Source organism: Gossypium raimondii, unplaced genomic scaffold (assembly GCF_025698545.1).
Source record: "Gossypium raimondii isolate GPD5lz unplaced genomic scaffold, ASM2569854v1 Contig00264, whole genome shotgun sequence".
NCBI lineage: Eukaryota > Viridiplantae > Streptophyta > Magnoliopsida > Malvales > Malvaceae > Gossypium > Gossypium raimondii.
In genome coordinates this window covers 87,208-99,467 of record NW_026291364.1, presented here as the reverse complement: position 1 = coordinate 99,467, position 12,260 = coordinate 87,208, and the positions used below count along the sequence as shown (strand labels likewise).

The window sequence follows — 12,260 nt, the reverse complement described above, 5'->3', positions numbered from 1 at the left end:
TGAATAGCCTTTAAGAGAGCTTTGGGCAGCCGAATGATCATTCTTGGAGAGATGAAAAGCTTGGCTGAAGAGTCACTTGGAGAACACATTTCAGCACACTATTTTAATCCATCCATGCACCTTGCCGTCCAAAAGATAAATGTACCTGCAGCAAATAAATCATCACATTAATCACATTTTCAAACATCTTAATTCGGTAGCATATAAACTCATTAACCTGTACATTAAATTCGTCCAAACATATTTATAACATGTAATATAGTAAGACATAATTAAACACTTAATTAATTAAGTACTTAATTAGGACATAATTAAAATACTTAATTAATTAGTTGTCCAGGTTTTTTTAACAAATTAATTAACTTAACTAAATAACTAATTTAACTAAAGACAAATTAAATGTTTTATTCCAGCAAATTAATGCAAACTAAAGATAAATCAAGCTCATTGAGCTAAGATTGAGCTAAATTGAGCTTGAATAAAGTTGTAAGGTTTGTTTAGCTTGCTGTTCCACGAGCTTTCAAGTAGTCCAGCCACGGTTTCACCCCAAACCCGATCAACCAAAGCTGTAGTTGCATCTTTGAACTTCTTAGCTCGGGCTCGGGTAATTGGTCCTATAGGTAGCTCGAGGGAAACCTCATTAGCCTTTGGTGACCCTGAGGACTCGGGCGCATCAGTTGTATTTATAATTTGATGAGAGGCCAAATTATAAATACCAAAAACTGATTGAATAATAAGTTATTTTAAAAAGAAGTAATGGTCCACAAGAAATAAATATATATCTCGTATTTCTTTTCTATCCCCATCAGAGAGAATTATACAAATATCAAAACTATTTTCTTAGAAAATCAAAACCTTTTGGGCAGTCTCCAATAATGGATTCAGGCACGCTTCCGCATTTAGTTTTTTTTATTTATTCTTAATGATTTAATATAACAAATCTTGATTTATTAAGTTTTATATCAGAATTTTACAATTCTATCAATTAATGTTGGTTTGAGAGTATTTGAAGAATTATGAAAATAGTTTGGTAGAGTTTTGATAATCTTTATTGATGGTTTGAGTATTCAAAGGATTAAGTGGCTTGACAGAGTAAAGGTAGTCTTTGGGTTGCTGTTTTGGAGATGAAGTTAGCTGATATAGGGAAAAAACTTATTGTCTTAGCATAAGCCTCTTTGAATAGATGTCCTAATGTGCAAGATCATGAAGTGTTACACGTGAAGTTTTAGAATGTTTTATTAAGATGTGATATGGTTACTCTTTCTAGAGTTAATAATAGAATTATGAAAGATTTTATGGGATGTAATAAGAGATTTTACTTGAAAATTATAATGTGATTCGTTAGCATAAGCCTCGTATGAAGCATACATTAAAATTTTGAGAACAACCTCTTCATAATTAAGATGGTGATACGACCACACCCTGGGCACACTTTTGGACCAGCTCCCTAAGCGTTGCTTGCAAACCCATGCTAGTTGAATTAGTTCAATTCCATCTCGTTGAGCTCCGTTTAGCTCATTTCTAGCTCCATGAGCTCGAATAAGCTCAAACTTATCTTGGTTTAATTTATGCATTTATTAGTTGCTCGACTAAATTAAATAAAATGGTTCAATTAGTTAATTCAGCTCAAAATAATTATTAGTATTTAATTGGTTTAAAATTTGAACATTTTAATTAAGTGTGTTAAATATGTTCTATGTCAATGCATGTTTTTAATATGTCTAAAGTCAGGTCATCTTAATTAATATGTTTTAATTATTGCAAGTGTTTAATGTGTCATAAGCTATTACATAATTTTAATATGTTCTAGTCGAATTAATGTTCAAGATTTAATTTGTTTCAGCTGCTGATTTTAATAGGTGCGGGCCGAATTTAATTGTTGTTTTTGTCAGCTGAATCAGCTAGCTTCATGGCAAAGGAAGGTAGTAAAGAAGGAAGCATGTATTTGGCTAATGCATGGACCGTATTAAAAGGGTGCATCTGTTTGGAGCTGGAGCATTAAGCTAAATTAAGGCTTTGCAGCTATTTCTCTTCTCCAAAGGATTGTTCATGAAGAGCAATGGACAAGGAGCTGTTCACACCATTCCAATCAGCTCATAAAATGTTTTCACACCGGGAGGCTATTGGAGATCAAGTGTTCACACCAATCTGGCTGTTCATGCACCACAATTCCATTGAATCTGCTGCTGCTCATTTGGCTGCTCAAGGGAGGAATTAAAAGCTGCATTTAAATTAATTGGCTGTTCAACAATGAACCTAACAGCCTAAGTATTCACCTCCCTAAATCAGCTGAATTAGGACCTTAAAAAACCGATGATTGAGGTCTCCTAAGCATCTATTCAGCCAAATGAATTGATGATTTCTCTCCTCAAGCTGACCATCTAGCTTTTCAAGGCAGCAACTTAAGATGTTCACATTGCTGGAGGTGCTTTTCACATTGGATGGCTGATCGGTTTTGAGTATTCACACTAGGGAACCATTCATATTTATCCTTTCATACTAGAAGGACCATTACAATGCTTTATGCTACTCATTAAACTCAAGTCCATTGAGCTCTACCAAGCAGCTCAATTAAGAAGCATTTAGTCTCTTTGGCCGAACCAAGACATTCCATTCAGCTCACCAACATTCCAATTAATGCCTAGCTGAATGGACTTCATCTAAAAGCTGTCCATTTGAGTTTTCATGCATGAAACTTCCCAAGGACGTTCAAGGAGGCTTCTTGGAATTTTCCAGCTCCTTTTGTTTCAATTTTGCTGACTATTCAGCATCTTTATTTGCCCATTCGGCTACTTTAGTCTTAGACTATAAATATGTGTTCATTTGCACTTTGTAAGGACTTTTGAACCTTTGATTAATGTTTATAACATTTTGTGAGTTTTTCAACTCTCTTATTTCGTTTTAGACTCAAGCTAACTTATCTAGCATAGCTAGTGGCGTCTACCTTGTTTCTTTGAACTTATCACTCAATCCCGAGTGTGGTGTTCACCCCATTATACATTTGGTTCATACTTACCTAAGTATTGGGTCAAGGTCCTACTCCATCACCTTTAAGTGTCTTATAAGATCTGGGTTGGTCTCCATTTTAGTATTGGTTCTTTCTTGACCTTAAAGCCAATCGAGCCATTCGCATTTCCATCTCCAAATCACCTTAGTCCTTTTGCTTAACCGAATCCATTACATATCTTACTTAGCCATTTTGAACCTATGTTGGAACTTAAATAGCACACTTAGTCGAATTTAACCCCTTTGTTCTAAATCGAACGATACTTCTCATTTTAACGATCGGGCACATCAACGACTCGACTCATCACTAAGACCGAGATCACATCTGATTGTTATTCAATGAGGTGTCCAAAAGAAATTATTAGACCTAAGGATTGATATTAAATATTTATAGCAATTAAATTAACTATAAATAAAATATTCATTAATTTATTTCATAACAAATGAATAAAAAATGTTTTTAAGAAGGTTACATGACAAAAGAAAAGTTATCTTCTCTTTTAAAGTTGCAAGTTTTGAAAATGCCAATAAAACAGGTTGACTCAAAAACGACGCCATTCTTAGTCCCTCTCAAACTGAAAAACCGTTTTCGTTTCCCTCAAATTGTTTCTCCCTGTTTCTCTTTTTATTTTATTTTATTTCAGTTCTCGCATGTTTCTCTTTATAAATAAAAACAAGAAATCCAATCGATGTCCCATCTCTCGTCGGAATATTTGCGCTCTGACCAATTACGGCGATCTCTCCTTTCCTCAAGCGATCACTCTCTAGGTTCCTTTTTTATGTTGAACTTCAAAGAATTAAAGGTTAAAATTTTTGTGATTCAAATCATTTGGAAGAAATTTTAGATTGAAGGAGGTGAGTTTTTTTAATTAAATAAAATTTATTTCTTCTTTATTCTGAGATATATGTTGAAATTAATTTTCAGCCTTTTGCTTTGTTTTGATCGTCTCCTTAGATCAACAAATTAAGATAAAGCAAAAATAAGAAAAGGTACTAGATTAAATTAGTATTAAGTAATTAATTTTTTTTTGATATTTTTGGTAGATGGATTCAATGAACAATTTCTCGCAACTTTCTTTCAGATAGATTTACATGAAGCAGTTTTGTTATTTTGATTATTGTATTTTTGTCCTCAATTTTAGCGACATAACTCTGTCTAATATACACATTGTTATGATTTGGATTCTTTTCAAGTTTTCAATTAAAAAACTTTAGCCCTTCTTAATTATTGCAATTTTAATCAAAATTATCGTGCTTCCATATATTTTCATTACTCAATTTGGAAAACAAAAAAGAAAAGAAAAGAAATGGTCAATTTAGAAATAATTGTTTAATTTAGAAACAATATTTTATCCGATTACAGAATCTTCTCAAGTGTTATTCAAAGTTTTTACTGTTAATTTGTGGGGATGGACAATGATCTTCCTTGCATGTGACACTGAAGGTCGTTTCCCATATATTCAACAACATTAGAGTACAAAGGTTCAATATTTTTCTTGTTTTTCTTTACAATTATTTTAGGTGTACTAAACAGATATGAACACCAACAAACAAACTTAAATTATTTCCATTTTGTTAGTTGCATTTTAAGTTTTTAATTTTTATATGTTAATGTTAACGTCATTTAGTAAATCAAACATGTGATCCCAAGTATAACTCCCATGTAATTTAATTTTTTTTCTTATTTTTAGATGCAATTGTTTGTTGGGATCATTTCCTAATTCCTTTTCATGGAAAGCAAACTAGAAGGCATTGAAGGAAGGGAAGAAGCCAAAGTGGGGCTACGATTTTTTTTCCTGCCTATCCGACAATGGCATTCTCATGAGAAGCACAACAGATAAAGGTAAACTACGAAAATAATCATTTTTATTTATTTTAGATTACATTTTAATCACCTATATTTGAAATGTTATGTTTTAGTCATTTACGTTATAATTTTGTTATGAAGTGGTTACTCTACCGTTAAGCTCTGTTACCTCCCTAACGACGATCCTACATGGCAATTCAAATGGGTTTTAAATGCCAACTTGGATGTCCTACGTGGCAGTCCAAATTAAATTTATTTAATTAAAAACCTATTTTCATTCCAGTAACTGAACATCCAAGTTGGTATTTAAAATCTATTTGGACTGCTGCGTAGGACCACCGCTAGGGAGGTAACAGAGTTTAACGATAGAGTGACTAATTCGTAACAAAACAATAACGTAAGTGACTAAAATGTAATCTGAGGTAAACAAAAGTGATTATTTTTATAGTTTACCCAAAATAAATGTTAACTTGGACAAAACCAATGACATTTAGACAGAGAAGCCTTCTCTCTCTCACACACACACAGACACTACTCACCTTTCTTATTGTTGTCTTCTTATCCTACACCTTCACGACCAGGAACAGTAACCAGTACAGACTTAATAGTCTAGTTTCTCATTTCCATAAGAGACCCCTTAGTACTTTGCATTTGCACTCTGGTGTAGATTTAACCAAAAAGTATTGTGAACGTTAATATAAGTTGGATAGAACTGGACTGAAAATTTTAAGGACTTTCCATTGTACTTGATATTGTTACTCATTGTTATTGTTTGATTTGATCTGCTTGGATTTGGGCTTTTCTTGATGATTAACCACGCTCATTTCAATTATTTTCTTGTAATTCTCTAGCTCTTCATCAGTCAGATCTAAGATTATGTAAAGTTTTATTTTATTCTCCTATGGTGTTTATAATTATTCCTTTCCTTTATGCCATTATGCAGGTATGTATCTAATTTTTTGTTAGTGGAAGATTTATTCCAGGGAAGAATATCTTCTTTTTGGGCAGCGAGTGTTATTCTATATAGGCTTGTTCCATGGCTTCATCTAAAAGTCAGTCTGTTAAATGTAGGTTTTTTTATTTGGAAAATCCTGTCAACGTGGTTTAGTTTGGAGAGTTCGGATGGATGGACGTAAATTAGAGCAACGATTATGCAAGCTTGCTGCTGTTGAAAAGAACAATGCAGTACTCACTACCAGCCATCCTCGAACTAAGGAAGTTAGTTCGAGTTATGAAGCACCCACTCCACCAACATCTTCTGTTCCTAGGCGTTTTCCATCTCCAAACCTAACTAGAACAAGCCCTACACCTTTCCAGGTGGTGCAAAAGAGAGCTGTGTCAGCTGAGAGGAAGCATCCATCAACACCACCGTCGCATCAAAATCCTTCTACTCCAGTTCATGATTCATCAACATCTATGCCAATTTCATCTAGAAGGCTATCAGCTGATCGTATACCAGAAAGTTTATGGCCTTCTACTATGAGAAGTCATAGTGTTTCATTTCAGTCTGATGATATTTCTATTCCTGTTAGCCAAATGGAAAAAGAAAAGTCTGGTAGTATTGTTTCCTTGGATCGCACATTAAAACCACCTTCAAATGTGGCTCATAAACAACAATCAGAGACCTTTACCTTATCACGAAAGCCTAGTCCAGAGAGAAAAAGAAATCTACTTGAAGGGAAAAATGTAGCTGATCAGTCTGAAAATGCAAAACCTATTGATGATTTGCCTAGCCGATTGATAGATCATCATCGATGGCCAAGTAGAATTGGTGGGAAATTATCTTCCAATTCATTGAACAAAAGTGTGGATTTTGGGGATAAGATTGTTAAAAATTTATCTACACCGATTCCAGGAACAGTATCATCACTGAAAAGAATGCTAATGTCTAATAATTTAGGTAAACCTTTACAAAAAACTTCTAGCGATGCTGCAAGGTTGTTACCACATGAAGAAATTGGTCGAGTAGGGTCTGAGGCAATTTTAATTAATGATAAGCCTCTGCGAACAACTGTACCTATTGGGATCCTTTGTGCAAGTTCATTGGAAAAATTGACTGTAGCAAATTCTGGATCTCGATCTCAGTCACCAAGTACGACCTCTGTTTCTAGGAGCATTAGTCCATATCCGGCAGGACCTTCCAGTCCACCTCCAAGAGGAGTTGGCCCCACTCCAAGAGGAGTTAGTCTACCTCCAAGGGAAGTCAGTCCAACTCGGATTAGGACATCCATCGCATCAAGTCAATCCCAAAACTCAACTTCAGTTTTCAGTTCAACTCCAAGAGGAGTCATTCCAACTCCAAGGGTACTGAGTCCAACTAGGATGAGGACATCCAACTCATCAAGTCAGTCCCATAGCTCAACTTCAGTTCTCATTTCAACCCCAAGAGGAGTCAGTCCAACTTCAAGGGTAGTTAGTCCAATTCAAATAAGAACATCCAGCATATTGAGTCAATCTCATAGTTCGACTTCAGTTATTAGTTCAACTCCAAGGGTAGTCAGTCCAACTCGGATGGGAACATCCACCTCATCGAGTCAATCCCATAGCTTAACTTCAGTTATCAGTTCAACTCCAAGAGGAGTAAGTCCAACTCCAAATGTTATCATTTCAATTCCAAGAGGACTCAATCCAACTCCAATCAGGATATCCACCTCATCGAGTCAATCCCATAGCTCCACTTCAGTTATCAGTTCAACTCCAAGAGGGTTCAATCCAACTCCAAGGGTAGTTAGTCCAACTCGGATGAGGACATCCACCTCATCGAGTCAATGCCATAGCTCAACTTCAGTTATGGATTCAACTCCAAGAGGAGCCAGTCCAACTCCAAGGGTAGTTAGTCCAACTCAGATGAGGACATCCACCTCATCGAGTCAATCCCATAGCTCAACTTCAATTACCAGTCCAACTCTAATGGTAGTTACTCCAACTTGGATGAGGACGTCCACCTCATCTAGTCAATCTCATAGCTCAACCTCAGTTATCAGTTCAACTCTAAGAGGAGTCAGTCCAACTCCAAGGGTAGTTAGTCCAACTCGGATGAGGACATCCACCTCTAGCACAACCTCAGTTATCAATTCAACTCCAAGAGGACTTAGTCCAACTCCAAGGGTAGTTAGTCCAAATCGGATGAGGATATCCACCTCTAGCTCAACCTCAGTTATCAATTCAACTCCAAGAGGAGTTAGTCCTTCTCCAAGGGTAGTCAATCCAACTCAAATGAGGACATCCACCTCATCTAGTCAATCCCATAGCTCAACTTTAGATATCAATTTTATCATTGATTTTCAGAAGGTAAGAAAAAGTGCAAGCTTCATAGAGGATGCTCATCAACTGCATCTTCTTTACAATCGTTATTTGCAGTGGCGATATGCCAATGCCCATTCAGAAGCTGTATTGTATATTCAGAAAGTAACCGCAGAGGTAAATTTCTTGTCTTAGGGAACAACTCTGTCAACAAATATTAGCATATATTTCATGGATATAACCTTTGATGATATGAATAGGAAATTTTTTTTCTCTTACGCTTATTTAATTATTGAATAAAGAAAATTTCTGGCTATTTTCCTACTTGCATCTTGGTCCAAGTTATTAGTTTCCTACTGTGAGGAACTTCATTACAATGTATAGGCATATGATGGGCTTAGACCTTCAAATATGGCATGGATCATGCATTTCCTATTATGAAGAAACTCATGGTAGTTTCATATGCTTATATGATGGGGAGCTTTAGATATGGCATACAACATGCTAAATCTATTAGAGTAAAATTTTGATATGTTCTTGCAGGAAACTTTGTACAATGTTTGGAATGCTACTTTGGTTCTGTGGGATGCTTTGATCAAAAAAAGAATCAATCTCCAACGGTTGAAGTTAGAGCTCAAGTTGAACTCTATTTTGAATGATCAAGTAATGCCTCTCTCAGTAACACTATCTTTCTTCTACAACAAACTTTTATTCTATAGTCTTGATGTTAGAAATGCCGTTATATTTTAAATTCGACATTATAATAATAGTTTAGGCACATTTTTTATTTGCAACTCCAAGTGAAACTAAACGGAGGTATTCAATGCATACTTATTTAACTTCTTTCAACTATTAGGTCTAAATTGTGGCTTTGTAGGGAAAGGGAGATTGAACCTTTTAGAGGAAATATGGATATCACTAAGCTATGCTTTGGTCCACTCTATAGGTCTAAATTTCTTATCACTAGTATATTTTTTTATCCATTCACAAATTTTAGAAGTATATTGAGATCAATAAGGGGCCTACTTTATTTTTACATGGTTACAGGGATGATATATAGCATTGATGCGAGCCTCCAAGCTTCTTAATTTGGCTGAGATGTTGATTAAAGGAATTAAAGTGTCTTTTAAGATTTTAAATGGGTTATTGTCTTGAGTTTGGGATTGAGTCGTAGGGTGATAGAAGGGAAAATCATTCAAGCTCATTAAAGGGAGCTTGAAGCCTTAGGACTCTAAAGAGAGACCTATATTTCTTCATGTTTTTGATAAAAAAATTGACATAAGTGTTATTATTTCATTTGTCCTTCAAATAAGGATCAGGCTTATTATATAAATAAGAAACTTACTCTGGAAAGGAGCGAAATCAACTAATATAATATTACAATAAAAAATCTAAGCCCTAATTAGAGAACAGAAACTAATGGCCTTTCCTAACATAGGTTTGGCCGTAAAACATCTACAACATTGTTCTCCTTTTGGAGAAAGAGCTTGTTCTCAAGCTTGGAGTCAAGATAATCTTGGAAAAAGTAACTTCCGCACACTTCCATCAATCATCATTGTAGTCAAAATGAAGGTAATTTTATTCAATAAAACCATCACTATCACACCACTAATCCTTTCATTACTAATTACTGAAATAGATAAGGCTCATGTAAACTTATTCTCATTTTTTAACACCTTTGATAAATCTCTTCAAATTTCTCACCAACATTTTTCAAAAATAACCCAGCTAAGCTTTCTTTACTAGCAACTCCCATAAACATGAGCATGTTTTGATGAATAAAAAACTACACATTTTAATAATGAAACAACTAACAATTAAGTTCCATCATCTCTTGTATCTATTTCATTAGGTAATTCATCGAGATTAAGTTTAAAAAAAGAACGAGTTATTAGATATGAGCTAGAAGTAAAGTTGATTTGTGACCGCCATGATTTTTGTGAAGATTTTTTTTCATAGAGTTTCAACTTAGTGTTTATTATTTCATTTATCTTTAAATAAAGATCAACATATTCTAAAAAGAAAAGAACTCAACTGAAATAAAATAACAATGAGAATTCAAGAAAAAACTCAATTGAAAAAAAATCATAATCAATAAATCTATGTCTTAATTAGAGAATCAAAACTGCTAGCGTTTCCTAAAGTAGGTTCAGCCCACAGATAATAATCTTCTAATTGTGCTAAGTGCTAACCTTTTATGTAAATGAAGAAAGTCATGTCTAACAGTTAAATTGAAAAGCCATGACTGAAGGTTCATTCTGCATCATGCATTTTGCCCCAAGCCTCAGTAGTTTGCTCCTGACATAATTCCAGTTAATAATCTTTTCATATGTCTGAATTTTCCCATCTGGGTTGGTGCTAAGAATTTTATTGGATTCAAGTGTATTCCACATCCCCATATTTATGAGGCTTACTTATTCAACAAGTTCTAAAAGTGAAGCTATAAATTTAGAACTTATATAGGACGAATCTAGGAGGAAAACATCACCACTGACTCTGTTGCATAACCATGGAGGATAGATAAGCAACACCAGTGCCTTTGACAATCAGACATAGAGACAATTATTTTCAACTCAGTCATGCTTTTGAATACCAATTTGTACCTTTTTTTATTTCTGTCAGTCTATAGAATTTTCATGTATGTTTATACATGAGTCATGCAGATGGGATACCTCAAGGATTGGGTGTTACTTGAAAGAGATCATATACGTTGTTTAGCTGGAGCAATAGAAGATCTAAAGGCGACCACCCTCCATCTTCCCATAACTGATGGGGGAAGGGTATGTTTGTTTAGAGAAGTACTTTGGACTAATATCCGCAAAGAGAAATCTTGACATGCTCACTGTATTTTGTACTCATCAGGCGGACAGTGAATCACTGAAAGCTGCTATTTGCTCTGTTGTCGACGTGATGCAGGCTATGGGATCCTCCATTTGTTCTTTAGTCCCAAAGGTATTTATCCAACCCACCATTTTCTTTATTATTTTGACATAATTGCTGACAACACAAGTAGTTAGAAAAAAAAACTCAGAATTCGGATATTATTAGCATGCAACTTCATAGCTGATTTGTGTTTTTTATGTTAGTAATTCATTCTAGATGCTTAACGGTTCTCAATATTCGATGTGATGTAGGTGGAAGGGATAAACAATTGGGTTTCTGAACTTGCTGCAATTTCTACACAAGAGCAAAACATGCTTGACCAATGTGAAGCTCTGTTGGCTTCAACCGCAGATCTGCAGGTGATCACACATTACATGCCTTGTCAGATCTTGAATTATTGGATTAAATATGATTAACAACTAACCATTATACATTGCTTGGACCTGGAACTTTCATTTGCATGGATCAAAGTTTAACCCATAGGATGATGACATAATCAACTTGTGGTTACCATGTTGCGACTGTAGGTCAGGCCATCCCTATCAAACTGGTTGGCTAACGTCAGCTCACCATATGAGCTGGCTAAAATAGATAGTGCAAGTGTAAAGTTTTGTTTCTATTTTCATATATTTACTATCATATCTATTATCTTTATCTTTGACAAGATTTCTTGCTACTGCTATTGAACAGTTAGAAGAATACAGCCTTAGGTCTCATCTCATACAAACAAAACAATCTTCGAAGAAGAATAAGCAGCCAGTCTTGGGAACCAAAACATTTCCATGGCCCTAACTAGCTGCTATGCTAACAATCTGCCAATATTATCATGGAAGTGAGATGAAAATACAAAATCTGCTCTTCCCAGTAGATGTAAATTGTTTCTTCCTTTTTTCTAAACTAAAAGGGTAACTTTGCTTTTCCACTTCAAAAGATGGAGCTACTCTCCTTCATGTAATTTTTGTACCACACATGAAAAGAGATTCAAAGGAAGCGAAGGATTTGAAATTCGATGTATAGTCAAAGCTTAAGACTGAAAAATATACACCAAAAAAGAGAATTAATATGGGAGAAAAAATGTAGAGAAAGTTTATTCGTGACTTGAATGGAAGTATTGTTGTATTAGCAGGGTAGAGAGAAACCTTATCTGTCTTAGATTGATGCTATTTCCAAATCTACACTTCCAATATTCCAAGTTGAAATTCTTAGGGACCGATCCAATACTAGACTATAAAGTTTTACTTGGTAGGGTGGAAAGAAATTTGAAAAGATCGAAAATTGAAGGGTAGAAAAATGGAAAGATAGAAAAAGTATATTTTTTTTC

The 12,260-nt window shown here is 34.8% G+C and overlaps 1 protein-coding gene across 1 annotated transcript; it reads left to right on the top strand.

Annotated features, from left to right (window-relative positions):
- The first annotated feature begins 5,325 nt into the window (after positions 1 to 5,325).
- Positions 5,326 to 12,041, top strand: LOC105798736 (AUGMIN subunit 8). Its single transcript, XM_052627354.1, has 6 exons — positions 5,326 to 8,233; positions 8,600 to 8,719; positions 10,720 to 10,836; positions 10,919 to 11,008; positions 11,191 to 11,298; positions 11,630 to 12,041. Exons 1-6 carry the CDS (start codon positions 5,936 to 5,938, stop codon positions 11,729 to 11,731), a joined length of 2,835 nt encoding a protein of 944 aa, XP_052483314.1. The 5' UTR covers positions 5,326 to 5,935; the 3' UTR covers positions 11,732 to 12,041.
- Positions 12,042 to 12,260: the final 219 nt, after the last annotated feature.